The following is a 21,017-nucleotide window of genomic DNA, read 5'->3' as shown; positions in this document are numbered from 1 at the left end:
TCAAGAGTGAATAACTTTTTACTCCCTGTATTTAGGTATTCCAAACCTTTTGTCATATTATGATGCTTAACCATAGGGTTCATTGGTTGAATAATGTGCTTAAGAAATAGTTTTACTTTCAGTATGATTTCATCAGAAAATTGTAGGTTATATGTGACAGTAAGCTTTTATGAGTTATTTAAATTACATATAACATGGGAAGAACAGGAAAATTGGAAGCATTTGCCCTATCCACCTTCCCTCTTACTGCGACCCTCCCCACCCTATCAGTGGCCCTCATGGGCCTGTATTCTTGTTAACTATGTGAACATCAAAACTGAAATTTAAACTAAAAACATATATAACATATAAGACAGATTTGCAGAAAGATGGAGAGGCAGAAAGAAAGAACTTTCTGTCTGCTGATTCACTCAGCAGGAGCCTCTCTGGTTCACCCACACTGACACAGGGTCCCAAGGCTTTGGGCCGTCCTCTGCTTTGCCAGGTCACAAGCAGGGAGCTGGATGGGAAGCGGAGCAGTTGGAATATGAACAGGTGCCTATATGAGATCCCAGCACCTGAAGGAGAATTAGTCAATTTAGTCAATAGTCAATTTAGCCATTGTGCTGGGCGCTTAATCACTTGGTTTTTGAAAGCTTTTTATCAATACCTGTTTTTGTTTTTTTTAATTAAGAAAAAAATTTAATATCCTATTTTTATTAATAAAATTTTTGAGTCTGCCTTATCTTTAAGAAGTTGGATTAGATGACCTCTAAACTCTTTCCAGTTCCAAGGTTTAAGATTTTAACTTTTAACTTTCCTACCAATGCCATTCAAGCTTGCATCAGTCAGCATTTAAATGAAGCAGAAAGAATTGGCTGTCTTGGACTCTTACCACTGTTTAAAATCGGGAAATTTGAATATAAAGGTTGCAAAAAAAAAAAACCACCAAAAACCAAAACAATGGTTTTTGTATTTCTCTCTCCCTGATTTCACACACACCCCATTATAGATAAGTTCAAGTATTTCAAAGCTTTAAGACATATTTTCCTCATGTTAATGTATACATGTATAGATTTTCATTTGATAGCAAACGAAGTTTACTTGGTGCTGAGAATGAATGGGGAGAATGACATACAATGAAATTGATGATTAGCAGGACCAGGTTGTATAGCATCTGAAGGCTTAAGGACCATTAAAAGGGATCTAAATTTTAAGTGACAGTACATATTTTGCAACTTGTTTTTAAACTTGATCTTGTATCAAGAGGAACTTTCCTCATACTAATTTTAAGCACAAAGAAATCATTTAAATATCCATTGTCCGGTTCATTTCTTACCATATAAAAATGCTAAAATCTCTGCTATCCTGAAAACACTGTTTTCAGACTTCTTATTCTCTGACCCCTGCTTGGTGAGGCATTCTCATCTAATCTCATTTGAGTCGTCTAGTTGGTCCTGTCTGGTTCAGGTTTCCTTACCAGCCATTCCTCCGTAATCATTCTGCTTCAGATTGCCCATTATTTCCCAGTGCTCACCTCTTTGGTACATTCAGTTCATTGACAACTTCATGCTACTTTTCCTTTCTAAGCGTCGGTTTCCCTACTGTCCTGGTTTTCATATTCCTGTCAGCCTGTGTTTTAGAATTCATGGTTGCCAAACCTTTATCTTTGACTGTAATTTATTTATTTAAAACCACATCTATTTGGGTGAAACCCAGGTAGGCAAAAAGATCTCTCATCCACTGACTGACTGCCCGAAAGCCGGCAGTGACTAGGACTGAGCCAGGCCGCAACCAGGAGCCAGGGATTCAGGCTGGTCTCCCATCTGTTTGCCAGAGAGCCAGCCACTTGAGCCATCATTAGCTGCTTTCCAGGTTCCCATTGGTGAGAAGCTGGAATTCGGACATGAACTTAAAGTCACATTTTAACTGCCACGTCAGGTAACTGCCCAGTCTTCTTTTGTACAGTTCTTCCTAGGCAGTTTCTTCTGCTTTCCAGGGTAATCTTTACTTTGTATTTTCACTTTAAATTCCTTTCCTGTGGTCTAGACTTACCCCTTGGCTTGTTAGACACCATTTGGAAGTCCCAGTGCTGTTTGTCACCTTGATCTTATTTTGCCCTCCTGTTGGACTCAGTTGATCCCGTTTCCATCCACGTAGGGATCAGAAGAGGAACCTTGAGTTACCGACATTCCTTTTTCACCTTCTTAACCACCCTGATCGGTCCACCACAGCCTGTTACTATGCCTGCTACATACATTTTTGACTCACTTTTATTCTATCACGACCGCTCTTGGGTAGTCTCTTGTCTGAGATCTTTATAGCTTGCTTCTAAGCCATGGCTCTTCCAGTCCGCTTTCCAGTGTCAGAGAAATAGTTCTAAAACACAATGACAATGACCATGTGCTGTTACTGCTTGACTGTTACTTACTAACCGAAGTCTAAACTCCTTGGCTCAAACCGCTCCTGATCTGTGGCTGCTCTTGCTAGCTTCATTTCTAACTAGTTCCTCTCATCAAGCTTGCTTTCTAGAAAACTGAACTAGTTGATATTCTCTGAATAATTTAGTATGCCTTGGAACAGGCTATTCCCTTTGGGATTGTTGTTTTTCCTAATTTATTGCCCAGCTACTATTCAATCTTCAACATGTTGTTGCTGGAATCATCTCTACCCAAGTGTTTGTAACACAGTTCTCTGTTCAAATAAGATCTTCTACATCTTATATAGCATTTATTACAATGTATTGTAATCACTATGCCTGATACATTACAGCTTCTTGGAGTAATCTTTCATTAAGAGTTCAGTTTATTCTTAGTGACACTATACTGTATTTGGCACAGATTCAGTTTTCAGTAAATATTTGTGGAATAAATGTTCACAAATTAGGTTTCTAAATACAGTTGTCTCTCTGTCCATAGATTCTGCATTTGTGGATTCAGCTGGCTGTGATTAACAGTATTAAAAAGACAAGTACATTTGTACTGACATATGCAAACCTCTTTCTTATCACTACTCCTTAAACAATACACTATAACAGTTATTTACATAGCATTTGCATTATATTAAGCATTATGGGCGATGTAGAGTTGATATAAGTAGAAGAGGATGAATGCAAGTTGTATTAAAACTACGCTTTTTTGGCCCCAGAAGAGGATGAATGCAAGTTGTATTAAAACTACGCGTTTTTGGGCCCGGTGCAGTATCCTAGTCGCTAAATGGCCACCTTGCATCCACTGGGATCTCATATGGGTGCCAGTTTATGTCCCAGCTACTCCACTTCCCATTGACTCCCTGATTGTGGCCTGGGAAAGCAGTCAAGGATGGCTCCAAACTTTGGGCCCCTGCACCTGCATGGGAGACTCGGAAGAGACTCCTGCAGCTCCTGGCTTCAGATTGGCTCAGCTCTGGCATTTGTGGCCACTTGGGAAGTAAACCAGCGGATGGAAGGACTTTCTGTATCCTCTGATATCTTCAGAAGATCGTGGAGTCCCCCAAGGTTGATGTGAGGTGATTCTATATGAACTCGCCCTCTAGTGTGGTAGTTGGTTACCTCCTCAGTACCTGGGCAACATTAAAAAACAGATCCATTTATTCCTGCAGAAATCTCCACTCCACTAAGAATAGTCATAGAAGTAATTTAGAAATATACAGGAGCACCTCAAAAAGTCTGTGGATAATAGAATCAGAAAATGAGCTTATTGCCTCATAAGTTTTTTTTTCCTAAATCTATGTGTAGTTTTCCATAGTATTCATTTTCCATGAGATATTTGAATATCTCATGTAAAGCGGATTAGGCCACTTTGTTTTGGTTTTGGTTAGGGCTTATTTTTATTGGAGAAACAGATTTGCAGAGAGAAGGAGACACAAAGATCTTCCATCCACTGGTTCACTCCCCATGTGGCCACAATGGCCAGAGCTGAGCCAGTCCAAAGCCAGGAGCTTTTTCCGGGTCTCCCACGCAGGTGCAGGGTCCCAAGGCTTTGGACCGTCTTCCACCGCTTTCCCAGGCAACAAGCAGGGAGCCGGATGGGAAGTGGAGCAGCTGGGTAAAAACCGGCCTCCCTTCAGGATTCTGGCACTTGCAAGCCAAGGATTTAGCTGCTGAGCTGATGCACCAGACCCCACAAGTGCCTCTTTTTAAAAGGGGAGAGAATCTACTGTGAACTAGATCAGTTTCAGATGATGTTAAAGTTTGAAGTCCAAGTTTGGCTTTGGACTTTGTAGATTAAGCAAAGAGAATCCCTAGAGGTTTTTCAAGCAGAGGACTAGTCTGTTCCTAATGATCTTTTAAGAAAGGAGGTAAATGAGAGAATTCATGTCAGGAAAAACTACTTGGTTACTATTTGGTCATGTCCAAAATAAAGGAAAAACATTAGAGTGAAAATAAAGGAAACGCAGGGTTGAAAAGTTACGTTGTGTTGCAGCTATGAGCCGGGAGGCTGAGGGAATGGTGTATTTGCGAGGGATTGGAGCTAGGGAGGGATCTTGCCAGGGGAAGGCCACAGAAAGGGTGCTTTTCTGTAGTACGAATTGATTTGTGCTAGTGAAAGTATCCTGTGGGCTCTGGGGGAAGATGAGAGACCAGTGCTCAATGTGAGTACTAGTCCTGCTTATCGAAGGAATAGGGCTATTTTTAGTGTGTGCTTCTTTAAACCTTATTTTTTGAAGACTTATTTATTTTTATTGGATAGGCAGATATATTGAGAGGAGGAGAGACAGGGCGACCTTCTGTGCGATGGTTCACCCCCCAAGTGGCCATAACGACTGAAACAGCCAATTTGAAGCCAGGAGCTTCTTCTGGTGCAGGGTTCCAAGGCTTTGGGCTATCCTCAACTGCTTTCCCAGGCCACAAGCAGGGAGCTGGATGGGAAGAGGGGCCTCTGGCACACGAACTGGAATCTGTATGGGACCCCGGCACATGCAAGGTGAGAACTAACTTTGGGTTTTGACTTTTGTATTCAGGTGTTATTTTTAACATGGATTGGAATGGATTTGAATTGGATTTGAATTTTGCTATTTTTTTTTAAAGATTCATTTATTTTATTACAAAGTCAAATATACGGAGAGGAAAGACAGAAAGAAGAATGTAGAATGTTCTGTCTGCTAATTCACTCCCCAAGTGGCCATAGTGGCCAGTGCCAAGCTGATCTGAAGTCAGGAGCATCTTCCAGGTCTCCCACAGGGATTCACGGTCCAAAACTCTTTCCGTCCTTGACTGTTTTCCCAGGCCACAGGCAGGGAGCTGGATGGGAAGTGGGGCAGCAGGGATGTGAATCAGCACCCATATGGTATCCTGGCGCATACAACACAGGGACTTAGCCACTAGACCTTCACACAAGGCCCAGGATTTTGCTATTTTAATAGGTCATACTTTAACCTGAATTGCATAAATGATTTGTACCAAGAAGAAGAGAAAAGACTTGATTTATGTGTTTTTATTGGGGAGAAAGGTTTACAGCATTGGTTCACTTCCCAAATGATTGCAACGGCCAGAGCTGAGTCAATCCCAAGTCAGGATCCAGGAACCCTCTTGGGTTTTCCCGCAGAGGTGCAGAGCCCTGAGACTTTGGACAATACCTGACTGTTTTCCCGGGTTACACGCAGGGAGTTCGGTGGGAAGTGGAGCAGCCGAGACATGAAGTGGTACCCATATGAGACACCTGTGCTTGGAGGTTGAGGATTAGTTGGCGCCTAAATAATATTCTTCAGCAATAATAATGTCCAAACTTATTTTTAAGTTAAGCTTGACTAGGAAGAAAGTGTTTGGGTTTCAGTATTTATCTAACAGTAAGCAGTTAAATTTTGCATGTTTCACATAATTATTTTCAAAACATTACTAAATAAAGTAGACTTTAGTAAAATTATAAAATTTCAGTCACAAGAGGGAATACTAACGATAGAATACTACATTTGTCATGGAAAATTTCATGTATATCTTTTCAAATTTCTTATTTTATTTGCAGCAGTATAGAGTTTAAAATTATACTGCTTCTTTTGTAGCAGATTTATTGCTCCTTGCTTCCCCACAGCTTTTTGCTTAAAATGTCTTCACAAGATGACTTTTGCATTCTTTGCAGCTATGTTGATATATGGCAAGCTAAAGTTTAGAAACAAGGCTTGGGTGCAGAACCATGCAGGAATGTAGTTCAGCTGTTGTGAACTAATTAGGTGTAAGTGTGCACCAACAATTGCTCTCCTGAGCTAAATGTGACATGACGAGAAAAAAGAAACCTTCAGGAGCAAATGGGCACTGCAGGACATAGCAGATTATTTTGTTTTGGGGTTTGAGAGCTTGTGTGTATATAAGGAATTTGCTGACTGGCTGGTTCATGAAAGCACTTTATGAAGGAAGCTTTTGCTCTGTAGAAATTCACAGAGGTATAACTTAAAAAATTGCATATGGAGAGAACCACTAAAATTAATTAGGGGGAAATCTTAGAATATCTTGTTTATTCTAGCCTGTGGGCTATGACTTAACCCAGGTCAGTCAAATTAATGGCTTCCTGGTTTTATGAGAATGCCTCCCCTGGGATTACAGATACGTTGTGTGATTTAGCTTACTTGAAAAAAAACTTGAAGTTTCTGCTGTGCATTCATTCCTTCATTCATTCATTCAAGTTAACTTAGAGCCTGCTCCATGTCCGATAATATCAGAAGTTGAGAATATACTTTTTAGAACTGTAAGGATGACCTATTCTTAGACTGTTGCCCTATACTTCACATTGTAGCTGGTGTGGTCTGAGCGATTGGGAATTGCTTACCATGCACAGATTCATATATGGAAGCTTGGGAGGAACAACCTAAAAACGAGTGTTTGCAGGTTTTGCATGTCTTCTGGTGAAGCTTACCACGATGTATACTCTATGTATGTTGGGCAATCCCCAGGCAAAGTGATTTCATTTCCTTTAACTTCCATGGTTTTCTTAATTGAATATACCTACTTTTAAACATCATACTATTCAATTAGTGTAGTTTCCATTTCTAGCAGGTTTTTAGAAGTAATTTTTTAAAAGGAGACATGAAGAATGAACCTGCCGAAATGAAAGTTACAAATCTGAACATATGTGATTATGTTTCAAGATGTTCTAGGAACATTTCTATGCTTATGACAAAAGTCTGTGTTTTTTTTAATATCATCTGCACATGTCCTCCTTTTAGATTTTGAAGCTTTAAATGATAAGACCAAACATTTATTGCCACTTTCTATGTGTGAACACTTCAGTGTTTATGGAGATGACTGATAGCATTATCCTTGTGAAAAAGCTGAGACAGAGGAATACAGTTATGAGTAGCTTTTCCAAGGTCATGCAGCTACTAAATGTTAACAATCAACATTTGAATGGTTTAACTTTAGAGGCAAACCAGGCATCAGTGAAATGATTTGCTTTATCTTATTCTTGGCTGCTAACTATTTGAGCAAGTGAGTTCCACATAACTTGCTAGTGTTGCTTTGTGCATCTGTCAGATGGGGTGTAATAAAAGCAATGATGTTTCTAGTTAGTAATTTTTTAAGGGAACTAATGTGATATTGTTTGCAGAAATGTTATAGAAAAATCTGAAATAATCTGTAGCTCTGTATTTTGAGAATTTTAAGTTGAGATGGCCCAGATGTGTAACTTAAGCGATTTCTGTTCAACACTCTCCCATATTCTATCAGGAGTGTTAATAAGTAATAGATGCATGTAATTCTTGCCAGTTTTAAAAATGATTGATTGATTTTAATTTTGTCATAAAGTCAGAGTGACAGGAGTGGAAAAGAAAATCTTCCATACACTGGTTCATTCCCCAGAGGCCGAAAGAAAGCTAATAGTCAATTTTCTGGTGCACTCTCCAAGTGCCTCTAACGGTCAGAGCTGGGTCAAGTGGAAATCAGGATTCTAGAGCTCCATCCATGTGTTCAGTGAGGGTGGCAGGGACCATGACTAGGCTTCATTGGAGGGTACCTCCTGGGGTCAGACCAGGGAGATTGGCTGGGAGTAGAGGCACTGGTACTGCAAGTGGTGCAGCACTGCCTGCATCCCAAATGGTGCCTGGGCTCTCTGTGCCACCGTGCCCACTCCCTCACCTGTGGTGGTGTTTGCTTAATTGATTTTAACAGCTAAAAGGATATGATCTTTTCATATTCCTTAGTGCCATCCTTATCTGTATAAAAGTTTTGTTGTTGTTTCTTTGCATCTATATTGACTTAACGGATGATGAGGCAAAACTTGAAACTAGACTTTAGTCCTGCTGATCACCAGAAGGTAGAGTAACAGAAAAGTCAGAGGTGGGGTATGTTGCTTTAATCCAGAATATGATATTGAATTTTGAGGCCAAAAAACGTGTTTAGGATGTGGGTGATTCTTAGAGTAAGCTTCTGTTAACGTTATCTGAAGAACTCACCTAAACTATCCTTAAAGATATAATAAAGGTAATTTTTAAAAAAGGATTTATGGGCCTGGCATGGTAGCCTAGTGTCTTAAGTCCTTGCATTGTATGCACCAGGATCCCATATGGTGCCAGCTTTTGTCCCAGTGGCCCTTCTTCCCATCCCGCTCCCTGCTTGTGGCCTAGGGAAACAGTTGAGGTTCCCCTAAAGCCCTTGGGACCCTGCACCTGCGTGGCAGACCCAAAAGAGGCTCCTGGCTTTCGATTGGCTCAGCTCCGGCCGTTACAATAACTTGGGGAGTGAAATCAGTGGACAGAAGATCTTCCTCTCTGTCTGCTCTTCCTCTCTGTGTATGTGACTTTCCAATATAAATAGATAAATCTTAAAAAAAAGAGAGATGCACATCTGGTGAAGCTGCCACTTGTACTGCCAGTGTTCTATATTAGGTCACCAGTTCAGTCTCTAATTGCTCTGCTTCTGATCCAGATCCCTGCTGATGCATCTGGGAAAGCAGTAAAAGAGCTCAGATAGTCCAGTCCCTGCCGCCCACATGGGAAGACTGGAGCAAGTTTCAGGCTTTTGCCTTCAGTCTGACTGAGCCCTGCTTGTGTCCATTTAGGGAAGTGAACCACTGAGTAGAAGATCAATGTCTCACTCTCACATTTCCGTTCCTTCTCCCTCTTTGTTTCCCTGCCTTTCAAATAAATGGCAATATATACGAATATTGACTTTCAGAAGAAGAACTAATGATCCCACTAGATCCAGAGGTGCTCAATCAATCATCAAACGGAAATCAGAACTGCAAGGGGGTATCACTTGTTAGAATGACTATTAGAAAGAGGAAAGGCAGCAGGGCCTGAATGTAGAGATAAGGGACCCCTTGAATGCTGTTGGTAGAAATGTTAATTAGTGTGACCCTTATATTAATGTATTGGAGTGTGTGAAAAGTTAAAAATAGAATTACCATGTTGCCCAGCAACCCCATCGATTGGATTTTATTTCCAAGCTGTTTGTTGAAAGAGTATTTCCTCTCCCTTGTTTATTGCAGCACTATTCACAGTGGCCAAGAATACCTGCATGTTCATCAATTGGTGATGATGAGTAAAGAAACTGATACATGCATACTGTTCAACCATGAAAAGAATCCAGCTTCCATTAGTATTGAGATAATTACATTGAGTGAAATAAGTGAGGCAAAAGGAAGAAAACTACTGTGTAATTTCAGTTGTATGTGTAAATAAAAAAAGTCATCTACTTTCCTTGAGAGCAAAATGGTAGTTACCAAAGTCAGGGAAGAGGAGGATAGGGATAGAGAAGGTTGATTAGTGGGTACTGTTATAGTCAGGAGAAAGTTGTAGTATTCTAGTGTATATTTTCTTTTAAAAAAAAAATCTAGAGAAAGTGTTTTGAATATTTTCACCAAAAAGATGAGAACTGACTGAAGAGAATTGAGCATTGTACAATTTCTACATGCTTTACAGTGTCACAAAGTACCTCCCCCAAAATATGTACAATATTTAGGTATCACCTAGTAAGAACAAAAATGTGGCAGTATTTTAAATTAGTATCAAGAGCATCCAAACACACACATATAATGTATTTTGTATTGCTTCCTTTCTAATGGCTGCCCTAGCTGGGTATTACGTACAGGGGTAAGATATTACTATATTAGTCTTTTTGTACTGCTGTAGCAATAGCTGATTCCGGAGGCCAGGAAATCACAAAATGAAGTACCTTGACATTTGTGGTAAGGCCTTCTTGATGTAGCATCATCATCATCATCCCATTGTGGAAGGGTGAAGAGTACACGTTTATGAGAGGGTAGGAGATGATGTTCTAAACATGAACCCATGGCTACCATAACATCAGTAATCCTGATTACCTGCTAAAGACCCTATCTCTCAACTCTGTTGCATTGGAGATTAGATTTATAACACTTGAATTTTAGAAGAATAAGTTAAACCATAGCAATTACTAAATAGAAGACTTTTTGTATTTAATTGGATGAGAAATTTGGATTGCTTTATTCACTGAAGATAGATGCAAAGTGTATCACAAATCTCTTTTGGGTTCGCCAGTGCTCATCTAGCAACATTTTTTCAGCATAACCCTTGGTATAATACAGTTTCCCTTGTATTTTTATGCTGTAAACCTTGGGCAAGTGCTATGTTCACTGTCTAGTGTGTGGTAGTTCATGTTTAAAGTCTCTTAATACAGTGATTGTCACTATGTTTAATAAATTACAGTATCATTAGTATAAATTCATTTTGGTGCCAAACTAGCTGTTGCACAGATGCTTGGTATTATTTGTAGGTTTTTGTAAGTAACCTTTGTGGGGTGTCTTGTTTTCCTGCTCACATGTCACCACACTGTAGCATAATTCTTTAAATGGCCTGTATACAAAAATAGTTGAAAGAAGAAATCTGTTAAGTGCTGAAAGGCAGATCACCAGCTTTTTTGAAGCTTGAGTATTATAAATACTCCTGTCAATTTAAGTAGAAATATTACCCTGTCTTTATTTGAATGTGTTTTCTGCTTTATCTATCTTGTCAAAATTGAGGTAAATGATAGGAGTGTATTTAACAGAAATTAGATGGAGGCAGCAGTCTAATTGTTTCCTTTAGAGTTCTGAGGCATTGACATTTATGTTTTTGAGGGGAGGGGCAAGAAGTTTATGGCTAACTTTATTTCATCTTTGTGAATTATCAGTATTCTATAAAAGTCTCTAAGTCTTAAACTTTTTTTTTTGTTGTTGTTATTTAAATTTTGATTTGTTTGTATTTGAAAGGCAGAGAGAGTGAAAGAGAGCAGCTTTGTGTTCACTGTTGGTTCATCCTCAGATTCCTGTGTCAGCTAATGCTGGAAGCTCAAATCCCATATGATGGCAGGGGCCCAGTTACTTACCGCCACCTGCTGCCTCCTAAGGTGTGCATTAGCAGGAATCTGGAATTGGAAGCAGAGCTTGGACTCTAACCCAGGCACTCTGATATTGATGTCGGCTTCCCAAGTGGAGTCAACTGCTTCTCAAATGCTTGCCCCTAAACTTTTTTTTTTTTAAATGGGAACTCAATTTTATCTAACTTCAAGAACTAACAATATGTGCTTGCTTTGGCAGCACATATACTAAAAAGAGTTAATAATACTAACAATCTTATTTTCTTTTTAGGTTGTAGATGTTCTAATAAGATATCAGAGTTCATATTTGGATGGAATTGGCAGTCATTAAATCTTTTAAATGTGTAGTATTTCCATATTTCTGTAAAAGATTTATTTGAAAGGCAGAGGGATGGAGAGAAATGTCTTCCACCTGCTGATTCTCTTCCCAGATTTGCACAACAGCTAGAGCTGGGATAAGCCGAAGGCTGGAACCTGAACTCCGTTTGGACCTCCCGTATGGGTGGACACAAATTCTTGGGTCATCATCTGCTGCCTTCTTGCACATATTAGCAAGGAGCTATTGGAAATGGAGGAGCCAGGATTCACGTGGCACACCGATATATAATAGGATCATCCAGGCACCACGATGTATAGCCCATTTTGGTAGTTTCTAAATTTGTTGATGATGTAAATTTATATAGACCAATGAAACCAGACCAATGAAAAAATAATTTGGAAGTAAATGTGTTAAATATTTTAGAAAATACTTTGTAAATATTTATGAGCATCTACTTTTATGGTCACGTATGTTAACTTTTTGGCAGTCTTTCAGTAAAGATGATGATTATATTAGCTGAACTTTGAAGATGGGACCTCAAAGTCTTGGGACCTTGCATCCACACGGGAAACCTGGAGGAAGTTCCTGGCTTTGGATCAGCTTAGCTCTGGTTGTTTAGGCCACTTGGGAAGTGAATCAGCGGACGGCTCTTTCTCTCTGTTTCCCCTTCTCTCTGTAAATGTGACTTTCTAATAAAAGATAAAAATCTTAAAAAAAATTTTTTTTGTCCTGTATTGCATAGTCATCACTCCTGTACCTCTAATTTAACAACCCCCATTCTCTTAGAATATCATAGAGTTGTAACCATATAGTGGGTAGCCTTTTTGGACTGGTGTCTTTCAGTTCATAATATATGTTTATTTACACTTCTATTTTTCATGATTTGATAGCTCATTTCTTTTAACATCAATGAATATTTCATTATCTAAATGTAATACTGTTTATCCATTCACCTAAAGGGCATCTTCGTAGCTTTCAAAGTTTCACAGTAATGTATATAGCTGCTCCAAACATCCGTATTCAGGTTTTTGTACAGACTTAAATTTTCACCTTCTTTGGTTAAATAATGAATGAGTGTAATTGCTGGATTGTATGGGGAGAGTATGTTTAGTTTTGTTAAGAAACCACCAGACTGTCTTCCAAAGTGGCTGTACCATTTTGCATTCCCACCAGCCAATGAATCAGAGCTCCTGTTCCTCTGCATCTTCGCCAGCATTTGGTGATGTCAGTGTTCTGGATTTTGACCATTCTGGTAGGTATGCAGTGGTATCTCATTATTTTAATTTGCATTTCCCTGATGACATATGATGTGGATCATCTTTTGTATATACTTGTTATGGTGTGATAGCTGCTAAATTCTTTCACCTATGTTTTAATTTGTTTTGTTGAATTTTGAGACTACTTTGCATCATTGGGATAACAGCCCAGATAATGTCTTTTGTAATGATTTTTCTGACAATCTGGCTTCTCTTGTTTATCCTCTTGATAGTGTCTTTCTGTAGATTGAATGAAATTCAGCTTATTCCTTTCAAAGATCATGCCTCTGTGTTCTATGTAAAAAGTGTTTTCTAATGGAGTATGGTTTTGTGTATTACATGTGGATTTGTGATCCATTTGGGGTTCTTTGTGAAGAGCGAAAGGTCTGTTTAGATCAGTTTTTGTTTTAACATATGTATGTCTAGTTGTTCGAGCACTATTGAAAAGACTGCTTTGCTGCATTATATGTCTTTGCTCCTTTGTGAGTAATCTCTTCACTATGTGTAGGACCATTTACAGCTTCTCTGTTCTGTTCTGCTGATCTATTCCTCTATTCTTTCACCAACAGTACATAATTTTATTTCCTGTAGCTTTATCATGGGTCTTGAAGTTGGATATTACCAGTCGTAGAACTTTGTTCTTATGTATTGTGTGACTGTTCTGAATCTACTGCTTTTCTTTAATTCTAATGGAATGATTTTGATGATATCCTCTGAGTAACTTGTTGAGATTTTTATTGATCATTTTCAAATCTATAGATGAAGTTGGGGAAAAACTGACATCTTGATTTAACACTCAGTTTTCCCATGTACAGGCAGTAAGTTTTGTGTGTTAATCTTGCATCCTGCAACCTTGCTATCATTTTGAGTGTTAGTTTCAACTTTTTTCTTATTAGTTCTTGGGTTTTTATAGGTGATCATCCATGGACAAAGTTGTACTTCCTATTCTAGTCTGTGCCTTTTCTTTCTTCTTGCATTAACTGTGCCTCAGGTATTTTGTAAAGCACTGGTTAGAGGGCAAGTCCTTGCCTCGTTCCTGATGATGGGCAGGCTTACAATTTCTGTGTATTATGGTTTTAGGCTATACATTTTCTGGTGGGTATTCTTTAAAAAGTTGAGGAAGTTCATTTTTATTCCTAGTTTGCCAGAGATTTTTAAATACAGAAATAGATGTTTTTGTCTGTTTGTTTTTCAGAATGCTTTTGCTTCAAATTGATGTGACCATGAAATTTGTACCTACTATAGTTCTTTACTGCTTTTCAGGTTGTCTCTCTCGTTTGTTCCTATTTTTGTTTTCCATTCTTTCCCTACCTTTTTTGGTTTTAATTGGGCATTTGTAGGATTCTGTTTTCTTTCTTCAAGCCGATAACTTACAGCCCTGGGAATTTACAATATACATATACAGCTCATCCGAAAATGCCCTCGGGAACAGTTGGTACTCCATCTCTGTGACTTTTTCACCTTGCGTATTCTTAGTGATACTGAACACTTTTATCCTCTAGATACTCCTTTAACCTCTCCCTTACTACATGGATTGCCTGTTCTTGGCACATACCCGATAGAAAAACTTTGTATATGTTGACTAGGCTGTGGTATGAGTCTCCCACAACTTTTGTTGCTGTAGTTGTGGTGTGAAATCAATTATTATTCCCTGGGGAGTCTTCCATTTTTACAGTGAGCAAATGGGAGGCTTCAAAATAATCACAAAGTTGAAAGAAGCTATGATGTTCTTTGTTATTTATAAAGAGTAAGAACTAACCAGATAGTACAACTGTTGGTGAGTTGGATTTTTTGACCTTTTGATTCTTGTGGATACGTTGTTCTCAGTTTTCTTTATATTCTTATATCTTGATATCTGTATGTAGAGCCTTTTTGATTTTATAAAATCAGTTGTACTTTTTGTTGTTGTTGTTTTTTAAGTATATGGTTTGTGAAAAAGCTTCAAATTCTTGCCTCATCTTAAATTCGGACAGGTTATGATATTTGGAAAACCTTTGAGTTCTCGCCTAGTTCCCTTCTGTTTTCACTCAGTATGCCCATGTAGGTTTGGATATTAAACATTGGTACATCCAAGTGGACAAAAAAGGTTATAATTGCAAGGTTAATTATGATTGGAGCAATGGGAGTAGAAGACTTTACAAAGCAACTTTTATATAATACATAATTTGGAACATTGCTTTTCCCACAAAACATCCTATGTTGTCACTAATTTAATTTTGGTATCACAGTGATTTGCTAAGCATATATTAAACGAACTGTACTGTGTTGCAGAATAAATATATATTTAATCAGCAAAAACAGTTGAAGGACTTTCAAAGAGCAAATGAAAAAAATGCTATGTTACAAAAGAATGTCACAAAAGAATTCACCTTCTCCGGGTTTTAGATCAGTATAGTTGATGATGAAATACAGAAGTGTTTGCTACACAGGTGCAATACTCTACAGCTGTTGGAAACATTTTCCTTCATCCTTCAGAACTTGCAACCCCCTGCTGCCAGCTTCTCATGCAATTTGCTCTGTTTAAACTTTTAAAGATATTTATTTTACTTATTGGAAAGGCAGAGTTACGGAGAGAGGACAAACAGAGATCTTTCATCCACTGGTTTAGTCTCCAAATGGCTGCAAAGGCCATAGTTATGACTTCCTGAACCTGGGAGCCAGGAAGTTCTTCTGGATCTCCCATGTGGGTGTAGGGGGCCAAGGAGTTGGGCCATACCCCAGTTCTTTCCCAGACCCTAGGCATGGAGCTGAGTGGGAAGTGGAGCAGTGCGGACATGAACTGACAACCATATGGGATGCTGGCGCTGCATGTGGAGACCTAGCTGGCTATGCCACCACGCCTACACCATCTGTTTCAATTTTAATGCTGGAAGATATGATTTGTGTGTGTCTACCAAAAGGTGCAACCCAGAAAGATACCTGACCATTAAGGCAGCTGAATTACTTACTTTTTTTAAAAGATGTATTTATTTATTTGAAAGTCAAAGATCCAGAGAGAGGGAGTGACAGACATCTTCCATTCCTTGGTCCATTCTCCCAGATGGCCACAATGACCAGGACTGTGGCAGACCAGGAAGTTCATCCTCGTCTCCTGCAAGGGTGGCAGGGACCCAGTCACTTGGGCTGTCTTACATTGCATCTGTCAGGCTGTTAGCAGGGGACTGGATTGGAAGTGGAATACTGTGAAGCAAACTGCTATGAAGGTGGCAGCTGTACCCACTGCATTCCAGTGCTGCCCCTTGGGCATTGGACTTTATTTCATAGAGGACTTGAGTTTTCCTGAGACTTAAACCTCACCTGAAAGGTTAAGAAGTTTTTATAATTTTGAGAAAATACCTTTGAAACATGTGCTTGCAGAGTTGCTCTCTTTAGAGTAAACTTTTGAAAGGCAAGGCAAATATAGTTACTCATTTAAAAATCTATAAGGTGGCCCGGTGTGATAGCCTAGTGGCTAAACTAGCTTTGCACGCACTGGGATCCCATCTGGGCGCCGATTCTAATCCTGGCAGCCCACTTCCCGTTTGGTTCCCTGCTTGTGGCCTGGGAAGGCAGTGGAGGATGGCCCAAAGCCTTGGGACCCTGCACCTGTGGGAGACCTGGAGGAAGTTCCTGGCTCCTGACTTCAGATGGGTATAGCACAGGCCAGTGAGGTCACTTGGGAGTGAATCAAAGGACGGAAAATCTTCCTCTCTGTATATCTGATGTTGCAATATAAACAAACAAACAAATAAATCTGTCTTTTTAAAAAAAAACATCTACAGCAGGGCTAACACAATGTCTCGATTGGCTGATCCTCTCCTCCAAAGCACTGGGATCCCATTTGGGCGTTGATTTGTGTATCAGCTACTCCAGCTCCTGCTTGTGGCCTGGGAAGGAAGGGGAGGATGGGCCAAGGCCTTGGGGTCCTGCACCCATGTGGGGGGTTCCCGAAGAAGCTTTTGGCTCCTGGTTTCAGTTCAACTCAGTACTGGTTTTTGGGCCATTTGGAAGTGAGCCAGTGGTAGAAAACCTTTCCTCTGTGTCTGGGCCCCATTAACCCTCTCCTCACTGTTGCCCCTTATATTGTTACCATAGTAGAGTCCTTTGGCAGTAGCAATGAATCCATCACTCTGTTTTTTAAGTATATAGACACTGTATGTATAGACATTGGTAGAAAGTCCAGCATTCTATTTTCAAGATATATTTAACAGTTTTATTGGGAGTCTATCTTCTATTTGGAAGTAGAGATGCATACTGCAATGTATCTTCACTTGTTGGTATGCTAGTCTTAGTTACAGTTCGTCTATGTATGTACATATATGTTTATTTGTGTGTGCATACATACTGATTCTGTATTACCCTTTAAGGTTGTTTTATATCAGAAAACATATCTTTGTTCTTTTGAGATTAACTTATTTCATTGAGCATAATGGTCTCTAGTTGAGATCATTTTGTTGCAGATGGTAGAATTTCATTGTTTTTAATGACAGAGTAGTATTCCCTAGAGTAGATGTGTCACAGTTTTTTTTTTTTTATCCATTCCTCTTTTGATGGACATCTGGGTTGTTCCCATGTATATTACCTTTTAACTCACTTTTCTGTGAATTTTTGAAATACCCTTTATTCGAGGTTTGAAATAATCTGAGCAAGTAAATTGAAGAACTCCTGTTTAGGAATAACCTGAGGTGGAATGAAAAGCTGTGTGGAGGCTGTAGGGCAGAAAGCCAGGGAATAACAGTGTAAGCTTGGAATAAGATTGTGACTTTCCAGAATGGAAGAATAAATTGTTAAACAATTCTTGTTTTATTTCAGAAATGGACAAAGACAGGCAGAGGGAGAGAGAGAATCTACTATCCAATGATCCGGCACCACACCATGTGGGTTTCCTTTGTGGTTGCCCGGGATACGAGGGATACTTGATCCGTCCTTTGCTGCCTTCTAGAATGTGCAGTGTAGGACAATAGGATCAAAAGTGGAGGAGCCAGGCCTCAGACCTGTGCTGTGCCTGATGGGATGTGGGTTCCAAAGCAGCAAGTTAGCCCGGAACCTTTAAGTCTCCCAGTGCAATGAAAGAAGCAATTTCAAACTCTTCAGGTCTCCCTGGAAAAGAGACAATAAGTACATAAAATGGCAAAATTAAGATAAGATTTCTATGGTTTTCTACTTAAAAGGGACAGTTGGCAAAAACTTGTTAGTTTTCAGTTGATGGGCTGCTTCTGACTCTAGTTTCCTGCTAAAACAGCCTTAAGGGTAAATTTTTTTCTGCTTTTAAGTTATAGATCTTTTACTTTAGCAGGTGGTGATTATCATAGGCATTATGAGAAACTTTTTGAAGGTATGTGGGACAGAAAATACCTTGTTGTCTTTTTTTAATGTGTTATATTCTCAGGCAGCTTCATCTAAGTCAGAGACCAAAACTGGAGATAACAATGTGCTGCAACAGAATAATAATAATGATTATAATTAATTATTAATAATAATTATTATTATTAGCCTTGTCTGTGTTACCCTTTCTCTCCCCTCATTGGCACAAAACCTTTTCCCTCCAGCTTCCTCTAGAACTTAACAGCAAATATTCACAGCCAACACTATTCAAGCGCTAACTCCATATCCAGTACTAGGAGTGACTCCAGGTATTCAAGTGAGAATCATGGACTGTCCTGTTTTAAGCAGCTCAGTAGAGCAATCCGGTGGTAGGACATTCATAGATTTTTCTGTGCTTTTTTAGGAATACTTGAAGAGCTAGAAAAAAGTGAGCCAGAAAAGATGTTGGAATGGGTTTTCTTTGTGGATATTAAAACCTTGAGGGTTTTTTTTTTGTTTGTTTGTTTTTTAGAGAATTGAGTATTTTTGTATTTTCAGAAACTGCTCTTATAAAGAACAAAAAACTACTAAAGTACTTACTAAAAATACTTTTAGAGCCTTTGGCCAGTGTATTATAAGTAGATCCATAGGCTTTCTTGGTAGCACTTACATGAAAATGATGGTTTTGAAAAATATTTTTAGTCCATGTATTCCAATTTGTAACATTTTATTTGATTTTAGATTATAATTTCTTCTTATTCCTTCTATGAGAACTTTTTCCCAACATTAGAATTTTTTTCTTATCAACATTAAAACTTTTGTTGATTGGCAAGTGTTGTCTACAAATCCATTAGCAAAATTCTTGATAACAGGTTACATTTTTCCTTGCTTTTTAAAAATTGTGTCTTGTTGAACTGTTCTCCCACATGAACTTTCTTAGAATCAAGCAGTTCCTGGTTCCTATGGGACTTCCTGTTTTCTCAAATAAAAATAGAAAAGCTCAAAAAGGAAACCTAGTCAGTGTGAACAACCTTGTAAGATCAGTTAGTCTTAGTTATGGCCAGACTATACAGATCTACAATCTCTGTAAAAAATAAGTTTTCAGTTATTTGAAAGTCTGAGTATTTTTGCATGAAATACTCAAGCAAAAAGATAAGCAGAAGCTTTGAATAATAGCCGCGAATGATGCCACACATTTATCCGTAAACTTGTCTGTGTTTTTTGAGAGTGTTGGGATAGGAGGGGAGATGAAAAATGAATCCTTTCCTTGTAATACAATAGCTTATTGGAACCTTGTGGTTATTACTGAGACTTAATCCTTAGCCACTTTGATTTCTACTTTTTTCTTATTTCTTTTCCAGATATTAGCAAGGAGTAGGAGGGGCTTTTTTGTAAGTCAGATTTGTAAATAAATTATTCAATTTTAAAGCAACTATTAGATTTCCTCAGATAGTTAACAACTTTGAGTCCAGATTTTGAAGAGAAACTACATTAAAGTGAGAACAAATGAAAATATTTATTAACTGTGATTAATGATATTGTGAAGGGCAGGCATACTGACGTGATGCCAACATTTTATGTGTTTTATCTCAATCCTGACAACTGCTATATAAGGTGAGTGTATCACAGTTATTCCTTCTGTGTAGAAGCTGTGACCTGGAGAGGCTGGGTGGATGTCAGTTCCAGGAGACCTGCTAGTCAGTAGTGAGGCTGGCGCTTGAAATAGCTCCCTTGGCACCAAGTAACTTGAACTAAACGGTCAGAGAAAACCACAAATATAAAGTGAGAGTGCTCATTAATAGTGCTGCTTCTGCAACTTTTTGCTGTTACCAGTGTTTTTACATTTTGTATATTTACATTCAGTTTTAGCAAAGTGCATGTTGGCGTTTCAGAGGGCATGGTTAGTAGATTCTAATTCTTAAGTGATGCTAATAATTGTCTCTTTTTCTTTTCCTTGATAGTAAAACACCCCTTTGGTGAAACATTTGGAGAAATAGAAGTAAGTAAAAGATCATAATACTGATATTTTGTGTCATGTTTTATATGTTAAAAAATTAGAATAACTGTTAATGATTTGTAAGCCACTTGTAGTATGAAATTATTTTATTTTCTTTCTCCACAATTTTAGAATGTAGTCAGATTCGTTTTAATCTGGGGCTCTCTGGCAGTTAATTTAAAACCATTTTTGTCAGTAATTTGTTAAGTCAGACGAAGGTATTGGTTATATAAGAAATATTTTCTTATTCTGAACACTCCATAACTACTTGTATGCTATTAACTGCCATGGATTTTTCTCCTGAGAGCGGAAATGTTTTGTGAGTTTAATGTAAAAGCCAGTTGCCAACTAGAGCGGACATGGCATTTTATCTATGGCTCTGGATCTACAGTTAAAAACAAAATAGGCCCATTTTCCTGAGGTGTTGTGTATTCTAGCAATTTTTGTTCTCTTTGCTTTCATTGTTTCTCTGTTAGGCTCTTTTGCACATTGGCATGCCTGTTCAGACATCAGAAAGATAAAATATATAGAAAGGAGGCATTCCTTAGGCTACCTGTTCACACTTCTTTCCGTTTTTAAAAATCCTATAATATTCACAGTCTCCTTAAATTTTACTTAAGATAAAAAAATTTTTCACTTCAGATCATTGTAAGGTACTTTGAAGATGGAAGATACTTTTTTGGTAATTTTTTAATTACAGGAACTGACAATATATGTAGGCCTGTAGAGAAACATTATTTTACACTAAACGATGTGACACCATGTAATCAGATTCACAGAATAATACATTAGATAATTACAGTGAGAGTTTGAAATAATTATGTATAAAACTATGTTGTGATATTTGCTTAAAACAATGTTGTTACCACTTGCAACAATGCTTTTGTGACGCCATGATTAAAATATACTACCATGTCTTAT

At 38.4% G+C, this 21,017-nt stretch overlaps 1 protein-coding gene across 2 annotated transcripts in view; it reads left to right on the top strand.

Moving 5' to 3' along the window:
* LEMD3 (LEM domain containing 3) overlaps positions 1-21,017 on the top strand; it is a 54,844-nt gene that overhangs the window by 4,064 nt on the left and 29,763 nt on the right. For both annotated transcript variants that reach the window (XM_040982390.1, XM_040982381.1), the window contains exon 2: positions 20,062-20,099. In XM_040982390.1, the coding sequence (XP_040838324.1) occupies positions 20,062-20,099 (38 nt within the window). The remainder of the gene's footprint in view (positions 1-20,061; positions 20,100-21,017) is intronic.

The sequence above is a fragment of the Ochotona curzoniae genome, unplaced genomic scaffold, assembly GCF_017591425.1.
Source record: "Ochotona curzoniae isolate NIBS_2020 unplaced genomic scaffold, NIBS_Ocur_1.0 contig_1014, whole genome shotgun sequence".
NCBI classification, from domain to species: Eukaryota; Metazoa; Chordata; class Mammalia; order Lagomorpha; family Ochotonidae; genus Ochotona; species Ochotona curzoniae.
Note: the sequence above shows the minus strand (reverse complement) of the source record. Positions and strands in the feature narration are given on the sequence as shown.